The following is a 21,907-nucleotide window of genomic DNA, read 5'->3' as shown; positions in this document are numbered from 1 at the left end:
GATCGGTGAGACGGGGAGGGATGTGTGCCAATCACCTTCATGGGCGGAGATGAATGGAATCCAATGACAACTGAGGTGGGCGAGTCCACTTAGATCTCTTGCCTTATAAATGCAGGTGAAAGTAGCAGGTGAATGGGATGCTTGTGGAGTTGGAGTAAGGGGTTTAAATACATCACTCAACGCCACTAGTCAGCAATCTGTTTTGTGAAGTTGTAGCCTAGGCCAACATAAGTCACAAGAAAAGTTTCCACACGCCTGTGGCTAAGATTTTTTTTCCAAAGTTTGGTAAAGCCCCATTTAAGTGACCATCATGAGACGTAGCAGCCCTCTGAGTTTATCATCAACAGTCAGGTCAGGGGGATCACTTAGAAAGAGTTATGGGGGTGGGGGAATGGGTGGGGGAATGGGTGGGGGATTCGGTGGGGGATTCGGTGGGGGATTCGGTGGAGGAATGGGTGTGGGATTCTGTGGGGGATTCGGTGGGAAATCTTCTGTGAGTTATTCATCATTTGGAGGAGGGGGCTTGGGTTTGGGCATGGGACAGAGTTCTTTTGCAGGGAACTCGGGAGGCTTGTCCTCGACATCAGGAGACCTCGTCACCAACGAAAAGGAAACCATGGTAAATCTGAACAACCGACTGTTCACTTACCTGCAGAAGGTCAAGGATCTGGAAAGTAGCAACACAAAGATGGAACTCCAGCTGAAAGAGTTCCAGGTGGGCAAGGCCATATCCGGGGTTGACTATGCTGATTATGAAGCAGTGATCAAACCACTGAGAGACCAGGTAGGAACTTATTAAGACGATATTCACAAATGTGCAATTTTTCTTTTAAAAAAAAATAAATCATGCAGTTAAAGTCTTAACACTCTGCGTATCTGGGAACTGCCATGCATGTGAATGTAGTTTTGGATTCGGACTGATGCTGCAGTCACAGTAAAAATTGCAGCTTAACCCCTGAGATCTGAAACTGGAGTCAGGCTTCCGTGGAGGAAGTTCTTTCACTCTGCTTTGCTTCGGAGTCAGGGCAGACTTTAAACTCCCGACTTTACACCCCACAGGTTTAGCGCAGTGCGGAGCAGAGAGCCCATCGCACCGACGCTGAACTTGTAGTGTGAATGGACCCTTGCTCTGTTCGATCCATAAATGTAGCTCCCTGCTTAGACTTTGCCTTGAAATGAGGCTCTCTCAATGTTAGTGTCCGCATGTTTAACACGTTCTCAGAATATTTCTGGAGGTCATTTTAACCCAACCCGCCGAGCGGGAAACTGACGGGAACAGGTGCAACGCTGCTTTTACATGCCTGACTTCAACCGTGAATAATATGGGCGGGTTAGGTTAAAATTGGCCCCCCATCATTTGTCAGCTATTGCATTGGTGAGGTTAACCTGTTTATATGGATCAGAGACTGTGCGTGCCCCCTCAGACTGGTAGCTGCGGTATAATTGAAGCCTTAGAGTTTATCCCCCTCTACAGGGAAAGGGGATGGAGATACCCCACACTGCTTTTATACCAACATTCATTTAGCTCGGATTTTGCGACTATTAGTCAGAATAAGGGATACTGTAGTGTTAACACAGGCAGCTGTCTTACTGGTGCTGCTCTCCTGAAATCTGATCGACAGGCGCGCCAGTACTAAAAGGAACTTAAATTTAATGGACTAGAGACAGCATTGTGTAGTTATTGTCTTGCAAGCCACTTTGTTCACCAATAGGAGTGAATGCAATCATTCAATTGGTGACTCAAAAACATAATATTGCTCGTTTTTAAAAAAAATTGAAGCTTAAAATGGCTAGAACTCAAAAGATTGCCCTGTAATGTATAATTTGGGGTTGCAGTCACTGCAACAATACTGCATGATATTGCCACAACTAGCCTTTCAAGGTAGATTATGCACAAAAAAGCATGATCCTAAGATCACTGACTCTCTCAGGGGTACAATTCCACAGGTGCTGGCCAGGTGGCCATTCTTTACATGATACCGTGGGTAGGCTATTCAACTGTGGGGGGCATCACACCCAAGTGCTATAATGTCTATCATCTGTACTTTCTTGCGGGGAAAATTGGAAAGTGATCAGAAACAGGAAAGCTAGCTGTTCCCCCCCTCCCCCCCCCCATTCCAACTCAGGGGCACTGCGACTAAAAGCCGCGAACTGAGATCAGGCCAAGGGTCGAACCAGAAACCTTACTCGCCTGTGCCACACTGGGAAGTGCAGTTGCTAACTGAGTCATCGGAAGAGCTCAAACAATGTAAAAAAAAAACTTCAAATAAGCCCAGTTCAGTTATTTTGCACTGAATCGAGCGTAGACCTGGTGTGACAGTGAATGTAAGATGTGAAAGATTTAACAATTATTGAAATTACAGATATCTATTTTCAAACCAGACTTTGTTTAGTTGTTCCAGCTCCAATTGGGATTTAGAATTAATTTGCAGTCAGATCTATTTTAGATCAATTCCTAGTTTTAAGTAAATTCCTAATTTAGCAGGTGATTCATGATCCCTCCAGGTGTGTGTGTGTGTGTTGAAATATATATGTGTATATTAAAAAATATATATCTCTGAGGGTCTGGAAACAACCAGGTTCATTATACTCCTGCACGCAGTTTGGTTTCACAAAGCCCATTTCACTACAGCTTCTCTGGGGTGGGTCTCAAGTTGCATAAAAGGAAGGGGAGAACAATCATCTGAACACTCGGCCAGTAGCTCCCTGCCCGATGGCTCCCAGCCTGGAGCTGCACTCACAGGGAGCGCAGGGCAGAGATGGGACTACAAAATGTGCTCGCGGCGACCACACCTGGGAGTGTGGCATCGCAGGGCCAACCCTATGGTTTGATCCCTGGGCTGTGCTGAGTCGGGCCAGTGGCGGATGGTCCCAGAGTCTCGGTCCCATTTCCTGCTCCTCGCCTGGTCACCCTTGGTGGACAATACGTGAGTGGGGGTTGGGCGAGGATAAGACGGGGCTTGGGGTGATGCAGTCTCGGCTCGCGTATCAAAAGATGGTGACATGGGCGAGGCACTAACACCTATGGAGACGTAGTGCTGCCACCTCCCATAAACATTACAAGTGATGGATAGAACCCTTAGTGCACAAACCCAATGCATCTCAAGACCCCCCCAGCTTAAAGCACCAATTAAGCCAGCATCTTACTCATAAAGCATTATTACTATACATTGCTTAAAGTCTACACACCATAGGTGTTTACTCTTTGTGCACTTGCCTTCAGATCTTGTCCATTCACCTCGGAAATGCCCGCCTGGCTCTGGATCTCGACAATGCAACTCTGGCCGCCAAGGACTTCAATAATAAGTACGTGTACTATCTCTTTACTTGCCTAACGGCTTTTTATTAGCATCTACTTTTTTTTAAAACCTCATTCTCGGGATGTGGCCGCTGCTGGCAAGGCGGGCATTTATTGCCCATCCCCTAGTTGCCCCTTGAGAAGATGGTGATGGAGCCTTCTTGAACCGCTGCAGTCTGTGTGGTGAAGGTGCTCCAGCAGTGCTGTTAGGAAGGGAGTTCCAGGATTTTGACCCAGCGCTGACTTTCGTACAAAGTGGGAGGTGCATGAAAAGCGATCCCTGAGTGCCTGTCCCATCCTAACCAGTACTCCCGCTCCACAGTGGGAGTCCCCGATTGAGAAATCAGTCCTTGCATCTCCTCCATGTCAGTTCCCTATGTTGCCAACAGTCACTGTTGAAAAAATAAATAGATTAGAAATAGAGGAGGGGAGTAGGTGAGATGTAATAAAGTAATTAACAATTTTTTAATTTAAAAAAAAATGATACTTTGGTGACCATTTCTTTTTAAACATTCTTGTGTGCTTAGCGTTTAATTTGTACTGAGCTATTTTTCCCCCTCCCAACAAATGTGCAGCTTTGATATCTTGTGTATGGACCTTGCTAACTGTTGCTGTGATTCTTGTTCTGCTCAAACAAGTTCTTTTTATATTTTCTAACTAGATTTGAAAATGAATTTGTCATCAAGCAATCTGTGGAAGCTGACATTGCTGAGCTCAAGGCAATGAAAGATGAATATATACGTAATTACAAGGATTTGGAAAATGATATCGTGTCTTCACAGGAGGAGCTTGCCTTCCTGAAGAAGAATCATGAGGAGGTAAGTTCGGGTCCATTTGTGTTCCTTTATTCCACGGCTTCATTTCAATTTTTGTCTCGGGCGATCATCCAAGAACACAAGACCATAGGAAAACTAACATTTTAAGCCCAATTCAAGAGAAGGATGCAAATTACAGATAAAACCTGCACAAATCTGCTTCCTTTCCTCTTAATTTCTTGTTGACCAACCGCCAATGTCCAAGGGTCATTCTTGGGACCCTTGGGTTGGGACCCGTTCAACTCCAATGGGTTGGAGTTGAACGACGATCCATCATTGACTAACCACCAATACCTAATGACTGTGTTTAGTCCATAGGACAATGGCCACAGAGCTGGAAGGTGGTAAAATCTCCTTAGTTAGATTTTTTTTTTATGCGCTTGTAAAGGATTTCATCAGAATCAATGCTGCAAATATCTATCAGAAAAGCAACGTCTATTGGGTTTGTAATGTTTGTTATTTTAGGAGCTGATTGCACTGAGGCAGCAGGTGACTGGGACGGTCAGTGTGGACGTTTCATCTAGCCGTAACGTCGACTTGACCCTGGTATTGGCTCAAATCCGGGAAGAATATGAAAAAATATGCAAGCAGAATCAAGCAGACGCTGAGACGTGGTACAAAAAGCAGGTGTGTTTGCTCTTTCAATACTCCTTTCAGATGAAGGCTCTTGTGCACACCAGACTACCTGTACAGTGCAGCAGATCATCATAGTCCGCTTAGGTCAAAATGGGATAAGCCACAAGTCCTATCTGAGGCAAGGCTAAGAGGTAGCTGGTTCCTAACATTATGCCCAAGGTCTTTTTGCATGAACTATTTCGCTGGACACTCTTGCAAGTTAGATCAAATGATAATTGTGGCAGGGGTTGAACAATGAAACATTCCACAGAAAATAGGGTGAAATGTGAACTTTACTGCACTCAACTTATAATGTTTAAGGACTTCTAAAAGCCCCTTGAAACATTTACAATAAAACCTGCCATTATTCAGCTTAGGGGCTATTTTATGCTCTGGGCCCAACCCCATTGAAACTACCCAAGGTCATTTCATACAGGGTCCTTCTAGTCAATAGACAGAAGATTTTCAAGATCTGGGCTGAATTTGCACCCAGGACCCAGAGGTGAAAAGTCAGTGACTCTTTATTCTGATCGCTCTTCACTTGTGTGGATTTGTAGAGGCTGACTAGTCGTATTTAAATACAACTTTCCTTCTATTTCAAGATCGAATCCCAAACGCATCAGACTGTTCAAGTCAACGAGGCAGTGGAAAGTACGAAACTCCAGATTACGGAATTACGCAGACAATGTCAAACCCTCCAGGCTGAGTACGACTCCCTGTTCAGTGGGGTAAGTCCATATGGAAAGTAAGGGTTAAGTAAAGACCATTCAACTGACTGAAGATTATCTCCCTAGAACATGAACTGTCCCATCATAATATCTAATTGTAATTGAATGACCCCATTGTTTCTGCCTCAATTGCTTTGCTGTTTAGATTGTTGCAAACACATCTCACTCTCTTGAGTAAAGACGTTTTTTCTTACAGCTCAGAGAGTGAGGAGAGAGTTTCAGAGAAATCTCTTCATGTAGACCATCGCTAGAGCCTGGAATGCTTCACCACAGGATGTGGTTGAAGCTGAGGTCATTGCACCCTTACACGGGGAAAAGGGGACAAATATTAGAGGCCATGGGGCGAGAGCGGGGCAGTGGATTAGTTTTGGATTGTTCTAGCAAAGAGCCAGCACACACAGGATAGGCTGAATGGCCTCGCTCTGTGCTGTAAACCTCTAATCTGTTCTAAATTTTACTTTTTAGTAATTTCGCTTTATGGCCTCTGATTCTGCTTTGAAGTAATATTCTGAGTTTACGGCATCTACATTATTTAATATTTTATACATCGATGAGGTCTCCCCTTTAAACGCTTTCTCTCGATGGTAAAACTTAAGCTCCTCATTTCCACATTGCCCATTTCCTATACACTTGTTGCTTTTTTTTAAACCTTTTCTAATCCAGGTAAATCTTTTTGTAGTTAATAGTGAATCTTTTCAAAGCAGAGGTAAATTACACTCTGGATCTATGTTCTGTTAACAAATAGATAAAATACTTCTAATATTTTAGCTAGTAACTTGTTTTCCTTTAATTGTGACCCCTTAACTGTTCCTGACAAGGGCCATTTTGTCTCTCTTTTTATAAACACTTTGCATGCACAGAAAAACGGGAAGGAAAGGTGGAGAGAACGTCAAGTAGAATAAAATAACGACAGATTATCTTTTCGTTTTCTGCTCGGTGTTAGTGGTTAACTCTTTGTCACAATCCCAGCTGACATCTTGCTCAAAGGCCACCCTCAAGAAGGTTCACTGTGGCCACCAGTTGTCACATGGAAGCCAAACATTTCTCCCTCAGGACCCTGCATTACTCTATCTTCTTTAGCTGGACAACAGGTAAGAGAACGACATTGAATCAGAACCCTGATCACCTCCCACTATCAGCTTGGCCATGAATGGCGGCCCGGATGCATATGTAGTATCAAGGCTGCCAAGCGTCACAGGTGAAGGGGAACTGGGCTGAGATTTGGTTTCAAGGCTCCCTAGTCCACACTAAAATATTCTACTGGCAGATCCCTTGAGCATGATCATTAGAACAAAACTCTTTTTTTTTTCTCCCCCTCCCAATTTGTAGAACTGTTCCTTGGAAGCCAGCATTCAAGAGATCGATGATTCTTATGCCCAGAAGCTTTATGGTCTGAATTCCTCCATTTCCCAAATGGAGGCAGAAATGATTAGTTTGAGGAACAGCATCGTTCAGAAAGCTAAGGACTATGAAAACCTCCTCGACATAAAGATGAAACTTGAGATGGAAATTACCACCTACAGAAAACTCCTTGAGGGAACAGATGTCAGGTTTGTTAACTGCACTGAAGCCCAACTCAAATAGTGGCATCACCAAACTACTCAAACATAGATTTGCTGTTTGTTAAACTTCAAAGATGCTACATGTATTTTCCCCTGACTGTTGCATTGTTTTATGGGTGCCAGGATCTCCATTCTGTCACTTGGCCTAAATCTACATTCTTTACGGATGACCCTGCACAGTTAGCATTGGCAAGCTAGTTGACCAAGTTTGATCCAGTCTCGTTCAATGTCATTACAGGTATATTTTTCAGCAAAAAAAAAAATCAGTGGGGACTCTGGCTTCCCCTCTGCCCCAAGCCAGGGGGACCAAAGCCTATTATAATGCCCTATTCTCTGCCCGAACTGAGTTTAGCATGGAGATTGAACCGAAGATCTTGCTGCTCTGTTTTGGCTCAGTACCATATTGGATGGTGCGTTTAGCTACTGACCCAATGGGGGACCTTTTTTTAAAAAAATGTATTAAATGTGGTTAACCATCTATTTCCAATAGCTTCTGAATAACTGATGCAAACAAGTCAAATAAATTGCAAATCTTTGTCTCTGGGGGTCGGGTAGCTGAGTGTTTTTGTATCATAACCAAACGACTCAGAGACTGCCAGTTCAAATCCTACTGTAGGCTGAATTGAATTCATTAACTCTGGTAATTTGTGGGCTAGCACCAGAAAAAAAATGACCGTTTAAGCGACTGGACTACCATCAAAATGCAACGGTTCACTAATGCTCTTCAGGGAAGGGAATCTTGTCTGGCCTACTTGCGACTCCAGCCTCACACTACACCGTTGACATTTAATGCCCTCTGATGGGCGATAAATACTGGCTCTCCGGTCCTGCCAACATCCCAAGAACAAATAATTGAAAAGAAAAACTCAACATTTTATAATTAATCCTATTTCATTTGTTTTTAGACAAGACCTTACAACTAAAGACTCAAAAGAAACGTCAGGATCAATAACTACAATTACAGGTTGGTGAGCAGTCTGCGTATAGTAGGTGTAAATTATTAATCAAGCTTTGAAGTGATCCTGCATGGGTAAACCCTACTTTAGTGGGTTTGGAAAATTCCACAATAGAGGTGGTTTTGTGTTTGCGTTCTTCAGCTTTGGGTCCAATGTGTTGCTTTTGAGATTTAAAGATGTGCACAAACCTACTCCACCTCATTATCTACCCTTCAGATACATTTTCTGCTCTCTTAAAAGCTTAGATAACATAGGTGCCGATCTTTTTCTCACCCCTCTCCCCTCGCCGTTGGTGCTGGAATCTAGAAAGCAGCTCCCTGAAATCGTCCCCGTAATTCACCGTGTTGTAATGTGGTTAATTGCCCCCTAAACCGGGATCGCTTCACTTTGTACGGTGGGAAACGTCAGATGAGCTGATCTCTAAGTCTCCTCGCTGTCTGATTCCCAGCGTCCACTTTATGGACTCCCAACCGCGAGGACCAGGGAGCAGTCGTCAATCTTTGAAGCAGTGCTGGATCTGGAATGCAGTCAGGCCCTAAGTCTAGGCCTTGGTACGAGACTGCAGCAAACACAAGAAACTGCCCCCCAACTCCCTCACTACAAGTGAGCAATGGTATAAAAATCTATCAGTATCATTGGAAAACTATAGCTGACCATTAGACAATATTGATTTTCTGGCCTTAGAGGCCCCCCCACCACCCCCTCCTTTCTTCCTCAGCTGCTCATTACGAGTGTCATGGGGAGGGGTTGTTCCCACCCTGGGCTGACTCCGTGCATTGCAATGTGAGCCTGCGCCTCACAATGTTCTGTGCCAACCGAGTACTGGGATGTGCAGCAGTGCAGGTACTGTCTTTTTTCGTGAGGGGGGCAGCTCCCAGTCTGTTCTCAAGCGCCAGCCTCAATCTGAGTGAACGGAGCTGCTCTGTTCTCCTTGCAGCGGAGAAGGTTAAGGGGGAGAATTAATAGAGGTGCTCAAAATCATGAGGGATTTTGATAGTAAATAAGGAGAAACTGTTTCCACTGGCAGGAGGGTCGGCAACCAGAGGACAGAGATTTAAGATAATTGGCAAAAAAACCAGAGGGGAGATGAGGCAACATTTTTTTATGCAGCAAGTTGTTGTGATCTGGAATGCGCTGCCTGAAAGGATGGTGGAAGCAGATTCAATAGTAACTTTCAAAAGGGAATTGGATATATAATTGAAAAGGAAAAGTTTGCAGGGCAATGGAGAAAGTCCCACTCTAATTGGATAGCACATTCAAAGAGCCGGCAGAGGCACACTGGGCCGAATGGCCTCTTCCTGTGCCATAAGATTCTCTGCTCTGGTATGCAGGTAGCCCTTCGATGTAATTAAAATTACGGCAGTAAGGAGGAGTAAAGGAGACTTGCTGACTCAACAAGGCCAGAAAATGACCAGTATCTTAGAAGAGGTGATGGATATTTGGCCACAGGTAAGAGATTAAAATGTAAGAGGCTTAGATTAGTGGGCAGGAGAAACTTCCTCACAAAGAATTGTGGAATTCACTTCCAGGGTTAGTGGTTGGGTTGAGGCAGAAACGACGAACATTCAGGATTAAATTGGATAGGGGATTGAAGGGATATGGGAACAGGGCAGGTAAATGTGATTAGAACTATTTGCTCGCATGAAGGGTAAACGCAGTCACGGACTGAATGGGCCGAATGGCCTGTTTCCATGTTCTTAGGTCGTGTATGTAGTCAAGTTTGCCAAAGGTAAGAGGTGAAAGGGGAGTTAGTCGCAAATGACCCAAGGCCCTTGGACCTACACTAACTTTCTCTCAAGTTAGGGGAGTCTCTTCCTACCGTGCCCCCAGATACTCTTTTAGTTCCACGTTTGTAAGCCAGTCATCAATATTGACCATGAGGAGTGGCCAGTTGGTAATAATTAATTTATCATCTTCTTTCCCAGAAACTCGCACTGTGATAGGGTAATAGCACCTTCGAGCTTCATCCCAACGCACCTATCGTGGCACCTGGATGACCCGAGTAGCTTATCTCGCTTGCACTTGGACAACAGACTGTGCTGTTGGCCCGTTTCGCAGCTTTTCCAAAACTCACCGGCACGACGTCTCACTCGCTGACTTGATCCGACATATAATGGCTGGGATTTTCCTGGTGCTTCGGGTGGGCATCTTGTTTCCTTTTTTGCTGAAGTTCTATCTGTGACTGTTGTGGGCAATTGCATAATAGGGGAAAAATAAAATAAAGAGTTTAACTGCATTTGATGGTGTGTGTGTGTGTGTGTGTGTATTTATTTTACCACAACAACTTGCATTTCTATAGCGCCTTTAACGTAGTAAAATGATCCATGGCTCTTTACAGGAGTGTGATCATACAAAATTTGACACTGAGCCACATAAGGAGATATTAGGACAGGTGATCAAAATCTTGGCCAAAGGTGTAGGTTTTATGGAGCGTCATAAAGGGGGAGAGAGAGGTTTAGGGAGGGAATTCCAGAGTTTAGGGCCTAGGCAGCTGAAGGCACGGCCGCCAATGGTGGAGCGATTAAAATCGAGGATGCGCAAGAAGCCAGAATTGGAGGAGCGCAGAGATCTCGGAGGGTTGCAGGGCTGGAGGAGGTTACAGAGATAGGGAGGGGCGAGGCCTTGGAGGGATTTAAAACAAGGATGAGTATCCCATGAGTTGTGTGAGCGGGGTTTCCCCCCTACAATATCTTAAACTTGGACCCTTTTCATCTGATTCAAGTCATCTGATTCATCTGAAGTCCCGTCTTCGCACTGAGGACACCATCCAACGTGTTGTGTGGCACTATCACCGTGATAAATGGGATAGATTCAGAACAGATATAGCAGCTCAAAACTGGGCATCCATGAGGCGCTGTGGGCCATCAGCAGCAGAATTGTACTCCAGCACAATCTGTAACCTCATGGCCCGGCATATTCCTCACTCTACCATTACCAACAAGCCAGGGGATCAACCCTGGTTCAATGAGGAGTGTAGAAGAGCATGCCAGGAGCAGCACCAGGCGTACCTAAAAATGAGGTGCCAACCTGGTGAAGCTACAACTCAGGACTACATGCATGCTAAACAGCGGAAGCAACATGCTATAGACAGAGCTAAGTGATTCCACAACCAACGGATCAGATCAAAGCTCTGCAGTCTTGCCACATCCAGTCGTGAATGGTAGTGGACAATTAAACAACTAACAAGAGGAGGAAGAGGCTCTCTAAACATCCCCATCCTCAATGATGGCGGAGTCCAGCACATGAGTGCAAAAGACAAGGCTGAAGCATTTGCAACCATCTTCAGCCAGAAGTGCCGAGTGAATGATCCATCTCGGCCTCCTCCCGATATCCCCATCACAAAAGCCAGGCTTCAGCCAATTCGATTCACTCCACGTGATGTCAAGAAACGGCTGAGTGCACTGGATACAGCAAAGGCTATGGGCCCCGACAACATCCCGGCTGTAGTGCTGACGACTTGTGCTCCAGAACTAGCCGTGCCTCTAGCCAAACTGTTCCAGTACAGCTGCAATACTGGGCATTGACCCGACAATGTGGAAAATTGCCCAGGTATGTCCTGTCCACAAAAAGCAGGACAAATCCAATCCGGCCAATTACCACCCCATCAGTCTACTCTCAATCATCAGCAAAATGATGGAAGGTGTCATCGACAGTGCTATCAAGCGGCACTTACTCACCAATAACCTCACCGATGCTCAGTTTGGGTTCCGCCAGGACCACTCGGCTCCAGACCTCATCACAGCCTTGGTCCAAACATGGACAAAAGAGCTGAATTCCAGAGGTGAGGTGAGAGTGACTGCCCTTGACATCAAGGCAGCATTTGACCGAGTGTGGCACCAAGGAGCCCTAGTAAAATTGATGTAAATGGGAATCAGGAGGAAAACTCTCCAGTGGCTGGAGTCATACCTAGCACAAAGGAAGATGGTAGTGGTTGTTGGAGACCAATCATCTCAGCCCCAGGGCATTGCTGCAGGAGTTCCTCAGGGCAGTGTCCTAGGCCCAACCATCTTAAAGCTGCTTCATCAATGACCTTCCCTCCATCATAAGGTCAGAAATGGGGATGTTCGCTGATGATTGCACAGTGTTCAGTTCCATTCGCAACCCCTCAAATAATGAAGCAGTCCGAGCCCACATGCAGCAAGACCTGGACAACATCCAGGCTTGGGCTGATAAGTGGAAAGTAACATTCGCGCCAGACAATTGCCAGGCAATGACCATCTCCAACAAGAGAGAGTCTAATCATCTCCCCTTGACATTCAACGGCATTACCATCGCCGAATCCCCCACCATCAACATCCTGGAGGTCACCATTGAAACCCAAGTTTACTCAGTCTGTTATCACAGCAGGGAGAAACTATACATTTTGGAAGTATCTTTTTTTCTCCCTCTCTTTTTGCTTCTTCCTCCCATTGTTGTGCAAACACACATCAGGAGCCTCGCACGAGAGGGCAGAATGTCACCCACACACATGAAGTATTGTCATTTAAGATTAAAATACACATTGCTGTTGTAAGTATCAATTCTATTTGTTTTTGATTGTAGTTGTTGAAAATGGGATGTCGGGTAGTATTTACATAGGCCCTCTTACTGGCTATCCTCCTCCCCACTCCCATTCTGCCTGAGTGGAAATGTATAGTGGAAGCTTCATAATTGGAAAGAATGAAAGGTTTACATTTATATCACACCTTTCATGGCCTCAGGACGTCCCAAAGCGCTTTACACCCAATGAAGTACTTTTCAAGTGTAGTCACTCTTGTAATGTAAGGCACGCAGCAATCAGTTTGCGCACAGCAAGATCCCACAAACAGCAATGTGATAATAACAAGATAACCTGTGATGCTGGTTGTGGGATAAATATTGACCAGGAGAACTCCCCTGCTCTTCTTCGAAATAGTGCCATGGGATCTTTTACATCCACCCGAGAGGGCAGACGGAGCCTCGGTTTAACGTCTCATCTGAAAGCACTCCCTCATTACTGCGTTGGAGTGTCAGCCTAGATTATGTGGTCTAGTTTCCGGAGTGGAACTTGGACCCATAACCTTGTGACTCAAACGTAAAAGATCCCACAGCAAGAAGGAGTTCTCTCCAGTGTCCTGGCCAATATTTATCCCTCAACCAACACCACTAAAAAAACAGATTATCTGGTCATTAATCTCATCGCTGTTTGTGGGATCTTGCTGTGCGCAAATTGGCTGCCGCGTTTCCTACATTAAAACAGTGACTACATTTCAAAAGTACTTCATTGGCTGTAAAGCCCTTTGGGATTTCCTGAGGTCATGAAAGGCGCTATATAAATGCAATTCCTTTATTTCCTCTTTTCTAAAATCAGAAAAGTATTCAAGATTTTGTTCCCCAACCTCAGAACACAGCCTCTAATATACCAGTGTGACAGTTCCCATTTCCCACATTAGGCATCCTTATGGTCTCTGAGTGAGATTAACAATACCGTACTGATATGTATCATCATACTGGACCTGAGGAGTCAGGTTATTGGCAAATAATAAACAATTTGCACCATGGGCTGTCACCCACTGGGAATTGGATTGAGACACATTCTGCTTATGGACCCTTGTAGCCAACACTTTCACTTCAACAGTCTAGGCTGGATTTAAACCTGAGTTCAGAGGTCATCAGTGTTCATTCAACAAGAACACGTTGGATAGAACAAACCTTCCTTTCATCATAACTCTTCACAACGGTTTATCATAGAGCGACATTGCACAGAAGGAGGCCATTCGGCCCATCTTGCCTGTGTCAGCTCTTTGAAAGAGCTATCCAATTAGTCTCACTGCCCCGCTCTTTTCCCCCAATGCCCTGCAAATTTTTTCTTTTCAAGTATTTATCCAATTCCCTTTTGAAAGTTATTATTGAATCTGCTTCCACCGCCCTTTCAGGCAGCGCATTCCAGATCAGAACAACTCGCTGCGTAAAAAAAAATTCTCCTCATCTCCCCTCTGGTACTTTTGCCAATTACTTTAAATCTGTGTCCTCTGGTTACCGGCCCTTCTGCCACTGGAAACAGTTTCTCCTTACTTACTCTATCAAAACCCTTCATGATTTTGAACACCTCTATTAAATCTCCCCTTAACCTTCTCTGCTCTAAGGAGAACCACCCCAGATTCTCTAGTTTCTCCAAGTAACTGAAGTCCCTCATTCCTGGAATCATTCTAGTAAATCTCCACTGTTACCTATATTCCTGATATCAGACTGTTGAACATTTTATTTCAGGTACTTTTCTTTCCCCCTTTCAATCTCCCTGTGTCTGCGGACAATGTTCTTGGCCAAGAAGGGGAAAGCAGCCTTCCACATTTGTATCAGAGTTGTTCTGTAACTGGACAGTAGGGGGCTTGCAACAGCAACCTGGGGTAACTAACCCTTGACCTCTGTCTGCCCATGAGTGAAGTGGCTGGCCTCCAAGTTTGACCGTAGCGATGGAACAGCCCAACGTGTGGCAGAGATTAGGGATATGGTGCGTGCAAGGTCATGAGTACCAAAGCTGTAACGTAAATGTATGCAAGCTCAGTGTTACCTGTCCACCTCTTACCTGGGACCTCAGCATGGTGGGGCAGGGGGTCAATAAGTGGGTGGGAAGCCCGGAAAAATTGCTCGCGCGTGTTCCCGAGCGATCGCGACTCAATTAAAGCCGTTTAACTGAGCTTCCGGGTTTCTCGTCCTCAAGCTGCGCAGTGGACGTCCTGTGCACCTGCACGTCGCGATTTAAAGCCCACTACTTAAAGGGCCAATGCAACAATGGATTTTGAAGGTGAAAGGAGGAGAAGGCACAATGGAACGTCATAGAGCAAAGCCAGCACCCAGGTTTTCGGACGCTGCCCTGGAGATACTACTGGCTGCTGTGAGAAACAGGAGGGAGGTGCTCTACCCACCTGACAGGAGGAAGATACCTGGTTCTGCCACCAAGAAGACATGGCAGAACAGGTCAGCAGCAGGAGCACAGTGTCACGGTCATGGCTGCAATGCAGGAAACTATTTAATGACCTAACCAGGTCAGGAAAAGGGAGTGCAATTACTGATTCACCTGCATTCCTGGTGAACAGTACCCTCCCTCACATTGCCCTGCGAAGCCTACACCATCACATCACTCCTCACACCCACGTCAAGTCACCTTCACTTTTTGTGACCTTCCCCAACCCCTCCCCCCTACATTTGTGCACCCACCTCTCCCACTCACCCCAATTCTGATGCAATGTGATCAATCTGTCTGATAGTCATCCTCTGATGCATCTCATTCATTGTCAGTCTGACCCAGAGCAATGCATCCAGCAGGTGACCACATCGGCCTCACTCACTCACACGTCTGTACTTTCTCCCCTTGTAGGAGAAGAGAGTGCAAAATGCAATGGAGAGGGCGAGGACCGGGGGGGGGGGGCCTACACAAATCGTGGCCCTCACAGAGGCGGAGGGGGAGGCCTTGGAAATAAGCCGATCGGTGGAGTGCCTGGCCGTCGGGGACTGGCGTCTCGCAAACGTCTGGTGACAGAACTTTAACATCCCTCACACACATCATGGATTGATGTTATCAACGATTGACCTGTTGCACACCTCAGTATGTTCATCGCAACACTACTTCTGCGATGGATCTTAATATTGCTGTATGTTCTCTTCCAGGGCCGTCAAGGACTGAAGACATGGGCGAGGGCGATTCCTCAGAGGAGTTCCCTGCCTTTGAGGGCGCACCGTCACATCTTAGTGAGGCTTGAACCAGCGGAGATACTCACGCCTCAGTGGGTCCTATTAGGGAGGTGTGTCACCACACACAAGTGAGTATGAGCAGACAGCGGTGACGGGGGCAGCGGTGGAGAGCCTGCGTTGGTGGGGGCACTCCTCGCCAAGCTCTGCTCAGCTTGGCACAGAAGCTGAACCCCAGGGCCATCCTTGAAAAGGAGAATGATAGAGGTACTGACGCGCCTTTGCGACGTACTGGAAGACTCTCACTCTCCACACTAGCGGAGAGGATGGAGGGGTCAACCTCCAGCATTAGTGGATTGGTGGCGCTGGTAAGTGTGGGAATGTCTGCGAAGGAGAGAAGGCTAACCTCTGTTGAGCTTCAAGTGCGGCTCACAAATGAGTCCATTGAGGCCCTGGCAATGGCCGTGTGGGCTCAGGGTGAACAACATTCTGCCGCCTTAAACAGGCCTTACAAGGCATCACACATGTCCTCCAAACTGTTGTCCAGCAGAGTGCTTGGAGTGATGTGGCCCTGGCCCAGGAGAGGGATGATGGCAAAAGGGGACATGAAAGTGGGAACCCCACTCAAAGTGCTCCCACGTCTCACCCGTTGCCCCCCTCAACCAGTACCCGCAATGCTGCCCCCCCTCTCCAGATGGGCGGTTTTGCCCCTGCACAGGTGCAAGTGGAGCAGTCTTTGGCGGGGCCCTCACCGGCTCCAAAACCCAGAAGTCATCGGCTGAGAGCATCTCAGCAGTTAGAGCATGAATCTGAGCAACCTGCCACGACCTCTGCTGCTGCCACAGGGGATGCACCACGTAGAAGCGGTACGAAGAGGAAGTCTAAGGTTTTCTGATCGCCAAGGGTATGCACAAGGGTGGCTGACAGGATGTCATGTTTTTCATTTATATTTGGTTTGTGTTAAATTCACATTAAATGTTATGATTCTCACCACCACTGCCATGTCTTGCCCATTCTTGAGTCCCTTTTGTGAAAGCGTCCTTTCATGTGCTTCATCATAAATGGCGAGACTTGATGACACCCATTGGGTGCGTTTACAATGGGTGTATGTGTGGTTGTATGACTGATTTGTGCAGGGGGTGGGGGGCTGGTGTCGGTGGTCATTCCAGGTGGTCTGAGGACTTTTCAGATCTCCCTATGAGAATCTATCAAATATGAGTGACTCCATGGCACCACGAACAGCCAGGTGAGACTCTGCTCTGCCGATGGTTCGCCCATCATCCTCCTCCTCCTCCTCCTCGTCTTCTTCAATGTTGATAGCAGATGCGGCTGCTTCATGAGTGCATGGTACCTCATCCACCGGTACCATTGAGCGATGTTGTGCAGGACGCACACCACGATTATTCTACATACCCTCGCTGGTGCGGACTGAAAAGCTCCCCCAGATCGATCAGACATCTTGAGCAGTCCTATGGCTTGTTCAATGCAGACCTGGTCATGATGTGACTGTCGTTGTACCGCTGCTGTGCCTCGCTGGTGAGGCTCCTCAAAAGGTGTCATGAGGCGTGCAGGGGGCATCCCTCGTCTCCAGGGAGCCAGCCGTTAAGTCTGTCTTGGGCGTGGAAGAGGGCCGGGATGTTGGATTCATGCAGAATGAAGGAATCACGGCAGCTGCCAGGGAATTTGGCACACATCTGCAGAAACATCTTCCGGTGGTTGCAAACCAGCTGTGCATTGATGGAGTGATATCCCTTTCGGTTGATGAACAGTCCTGGCTCACGTGGAGGTCTTCAGATTGCTACGCGTGTTCAATCAATTGGGCCCTGTACCCATGGGAAGCCAGCCAGAGAGTGGAAAGCCACTGCCCTCTCAGTCTGGCTGATGTTGACGATGGGGAAGTTGATGTGGTCGGATGCCCTGGCAAACAAGCCATCCGTGACCTGTTGTATACACTTATGTGCAGGCGACTGAAAGATCCTGGTGATGTCACTGGTTGCACCTTGGAACGATCCGGAGGCGAAGAAATTAAGGGCAGTGGTGACCTCAACTGCGATGGGCGATGCGTGGCCACCAGGCCCAGCCCAGGAGCAGCTCTGCACGAAGGAGCCTGCAGATGTCTGCGCCTGCCTGGCGACTCAATCTGAGCCTTCGTAGGCACTGCTCCTCAGACAGATCCAGGATGCTCAGCCTCAGCCTGTAGACCCTCTCGCGAGGGTAGTGCCTCCTGTGATCTCGGCCCCTCCGTTGTTCCCCTCTCTGCTCTTCTTCAGGTCCTTGTGGCGCAACTCTGTCTTGTGGAGCTGCAACTCCCAGAACCGCACAGCGTGCCTGCCGCGGATGGTGATGTGTCTCCTCCTCAGATGTACTGTTGAATACATCCATTGCGCCATCCTGATGGTGTCAGTTTGAGGAGGTCCAAAACGTAGGTAAATATGTGCGAACACAAGAATTCTGAGTGCGAACAAAGAAAGCTCAGTCTAAACACAAGGAACTCCCAGCCAGAGGTTTGTCCGAGAGAACTGATTGCCCTGCTGCAAAAACTCACCTTTTCTTCACGTGTCAATCACTGGTTTCAAGGTCCAAATGGCTGCCGGCTGCAACTGGCCTCCATTTCCATGGTGTGTTTCAGGAGCTACGAGTTAAAATCATTTGTCTGCCTCAATACACGAAAACTTAATTCACTGAACTACTTCAAATGCCTTAATTGCCCCTTTAAATGTCATCCCGCCGGCTTTAAGTGCTGGCAGGACTTCTGGGTTTCTGAAGTGCGTCTGGGTGAAGCGCAAATTTGGCGGGTTGGAGCCGGGATTCGTTCCCGCTCCAAACCTTTCACATTTTTTTACTGCCCCCCAACCCACCTGTTCTTCGGAGTTCAAATTTGCCCCCGGTCCCACAAACAGATGAAGAGGTACATCGTACACCCTGCAGGAAGGGTGGAGCTTAAAAGCAGCATAACATGCAAACATTAGAAGTTGTGTTAATTATATATTGTCAAACACAAGGATGGCATTAATAAATGGGCAAAGTATTATTTTTGGCAGCACTTTCTGTTTTCAGAAGTGATTTAAGCTGTGATTAACCCCCAGGGCATCTTTGTCTGAAACTAATGTTCTTCCCTCAACCAACACCAACAAAAAAGAACTGCTGCAATTCAATTAATCCCTTGGCTCCTTGTACAGAAATGTTGCTTGTGCAAAACAGCTGACCCACAAAAGTTTCCTTCTTCTTAGCATTTTTGAACAAATCTTTCAGTTCCTTTTAGCATCAGTCTTCTTCCCTTGTGCCACGCAATCCTGTAGCAGAGAGGACAAATAAGAATAAGGACCTCTCGAGCCTCTGTCAAGATGGAATCATAGAAAGGTTACAGCACGGAAGGAGGCCATTCGGCCCATCGAGTCCGCGCCGGCTCTACGCAAGAGCCCACTCCCCCGCCCTTTCCCTGTAGCCCTGCAAATTTTTTCCTTTCAAGTACTTATCCATTCCCTTTTGAAGGCCATGATTGAATCTGCCTCCACCACCCCCTCGGGCAGTGCATTCCAGATCTTAACCACTCGCTGTGTAAAAAAGTTTTTCCTCATGTCTCCTATGGTTCTTTTGCCAATCACCTTAAACCTATGTCCTCTGGTCCTCGACCCTACTGCCAATGGGAACGGTTTCTCTCTTTCTACTCTGTCCAGACCCTTCATGATTTTGAACACCTCTATCAAATCTCCTCGCAACCGTCTCTGTTCCGAGGAGAACAACCCCAGCTTCTCCAGTCTATCCACGTAACTAAAGTCCCTCATCCCTGGAACCATTCTAGTCAAAATATTTTCCCAAAGGTAGGGGAGTCTATAACGAGGGGGCATAGATTTAAGGTGAGAGGGGAGAGATACAAAAGGGTCCAGAGGGGCAATTTTTTCACTCAAAGGGTGGTGAGTGTCTGGAACGAGCTGCCAGAGGCAGTAGTAGAGGCGGGTACAATTTTGTCTTTTAAAAAGCATTTGGACAGTTACATGGGTAAGATGGGTATAGAGGGATATGGGCCAAGTGCAGGCAATTGGGACGAGCTTAGTGGTATAAACTGGGCGACATGGACATGTTGGGCCGAAGGGCCTGTTTCCATGTTGTAAACTTCTATGATTCTATGATTCTAAATCTCTTCTGCACCATCTCTAAGGCCTTCACATCTTTCCTGAAGTGCGGTGCCCAGAACGGGACACAATTCTTTCTATATCCCACGAGCAGCAGGAGTTTAAGGGTTGTGGCAGGGCTGGCCTATTGTCAGATTTTGCCTTCCTGTGGGGAAGCGTTTGGTTTTGCTGGGCATTTATCCTGAGCCTCCAAAAAAAATCACAAGACCAGGAGCTTGGCACATGGATAATCAACGGGTCCTCCAACTCTGTGGAATGGTCCACTGGCACACTAACATGTTGACCCTTGAACTGAAGGTCACAAGTACACAATAGTGCGGTACAACAGCAAAAGTGCCCTCGATTGATCAACAGGAATACTGACAGATATTTGCAATAAATTCCAACCGGTCACGTTTAGAATCATAAGAATTTTACAGCACAGAAGGAGGCCATTCGACCCGTCGTGCCTGTGCCGGCTCTATGAAAGAGCTATCCAATTAGTCCCGCACCCCTGCTCTTTCCCCATAGCCCTGCAATTCTTTCCCTTCAAGTATTTATCCAATTCCCTTTTGATAGTTACTACTGAACCTGCTTCCACCGCCCTTTCAGGCAGCCCATTCCAGATCAGAACAACTCGCTGCGTAAAAATATTCTCCTAATCTCTCCCCCCACCCCTCCCGGTTCCTCTGCCGCCACCAGTTATGATATTAGTCTCTGATTGTCTATCAATGTTAGTTAAACAGCTAGTGTTTGGGCAGCGCTCAGGTAAAGCTCTCTCAGACAGAATATTCATACAGCACAGTTATTGGAGTCGCTGTGTGATTGAAATTATAATCCACTCAACATAAACTCTGGGATCAGGCTGTGAACTGAATGCAGTGTACACTAAGGAGTGCTGTTTGCTCTGAAAAGGAATAGAGTTGAAACATTGAGTTCCAGAGAGTTCTTCCTTAGCTTCTTGTCTCTTCATATACATTCATGTTGGAACTCTATTACAAAAATCTAAGAACCTGCCTGTAGGGTCAGGAATTCTTTTGTCACATCTGGCTTTCTTCCTCTTTTTTTTAAAATCTAAGATAGTTGCATCTGGAACAAAGTGTGACGTCTGGAACGTGACGCTTGATGCGTGACAGGGCACGAGCTCAACCCAAAATTTATACATAATCCAGGCCGACGCTCGGGGTGGAACATGGCCTGGTTTCTCCCGCATGATTTCCGCCCAGTTCGCTTCGGAATTTGGGCGGAATGGAACGAAGTGAAATAGCGCAAAAGATGGCGGGATTTTAAGCGTAAGTGAGTTGCGCCCCGAACCGCTTTGCGCTGGGGGTCGCCACGATCTTTTGCACTGTTTCTAATGTCCCTTCGCCGGAAATAGTCCCCGCCCACAAGACTGGACTCTCCCCCAGGCTGGAAAGGAGAGCTTGCGCCACTTGCGCCCGTTCAGGGGGTGGTCGGTCACATTGCGCCCAGATTCTTGGGCGCAACGGCACCCATGGGTCACATTAACCCAGTGTCAATGACCTGCAGCTGCAGTAACCCGCAGTCAACTGAAGCGTCACTCAGGCCTATTCCTCATACTGATAGAAACATAGAAAATAGGAGCAGGAGTGGGCCATTCGGCCCTTCGAGCCTGCTCCGCCATTCAATTTGATCACGGCTGATCCTCTATCTCAATACCATATTCCCGCTCTCCCTATACCCCTTGATGTCTTCTGTGTCTAGAAATCTATCTAGCTCCTTCTTAAATATATTCAGTGATTTGGCCTCCACAGCTTTCTGTGGTAGAGAATTCCACAAGTTCGCCACCCTATGAGTGAAGAAATTTCTCCTCATCTCAGTCCTAAATGTCCTATCCCGTATCCTGAGACTGTGACCCCTCGTTCTGGACTCCCCCAGCCAGGGGAAACATCCTCCCTGCATCCAGTCTGTCTCGCCCTGTCAGAATTTTATACATTTAAATGAGATCCCCTCTCATTCTTCTAAACTCGAGTGAATACAGGCCGAGTCGACCCAATCTCTCCTCACATGACAGTCCTGCCATCCCAGGAATCAGTCTGGTGAACCTTCGCTGCACTCCCTCTATGGCAAGTATATCCTTTCTTTGGTAAGAAGACCAAAACTGCACACGATATTCCAATTACTTTAAATTGGGTTTAGTTTAGTTCAAATTC

At 46.7% G+C, this 21,907-nt stretch overlaps 1 protein-coding gene across 3 annotated transcripts in view; it reads left to right on the top strand.

Annotated features, from left to right (window-relative positions):
* Positions 1 to 10,210, top strand: part of LOC137304422 (keratin, type 1 cytoskeletal 11-like) — a 61,738-nt gene extending 51,528 nt beyond the window's left edge. For 2 of the 3 annotated variants that reach the window (XM_067973013.1, XM_067973014.1), the window contains exons 3-10: positions 656 to 784; positions 3,224 to 3,306; positions 3,960 to 4,116; positions 4,579 to 4,740; positions 5,331 to 5,456; positions 6,786 to 7,006; positions 7,924 to 7,982; positions 9,900 to 10,210. In XM_067973013.1, coding sequence (XP_067829114.1) covers positions 689 to 784; positions 3,224 to 3,306; positions 3,960 to 4,116; positions 4,579 to 4,740; positions 5,331 to 5,456; positions 6,786 to 7,006; positions 7,924 to 7,982; positions 9,900 to 9,922 — 927 coding nt within the window. In that variant the 5' untranslated portion in view covers positions 656 to 688 and the 3' untranslated portion in view covers positions 9,923 to 10,210. Of the gene's footprint in view, positions 1 to 477; positions 785 to 3,223; positions 3,307 to 3,959; positions 4,117 to 4,578; positions 4,741 to 5,330; positions 5,457 to 6,785; positions 7,007 to 7,923; positions 7,983 to 9,899 lie in introns of those variants that run through there. The other variant, XM_067973012.1, reaches the window with a different exon arrangement.
* The last annotated feature ends 11,697 nt before the right edge of the window (positions 10,211 to 21,907 follow it).

The sequence above is a fragment of the Heptranchias perlo genome, chromosome 37, assembly GCF_035084215.1.
Source record: "Heptranchias perlo isolate sHepPer1 chromosome 37, sHepPer1.hap1, whole genome shotgun sequence".
Taxonomy (NCBI): domain Eukaryota; kingdom Metazoa; phylum Chordata; class Chondrichthyes; order Hexanchiformes; family Hexanchidae; genus Heptranchias; species Heptranchias perlo.
This window is presented reverse-complemented; position numbering and strand designations above follow the sequence as displayed.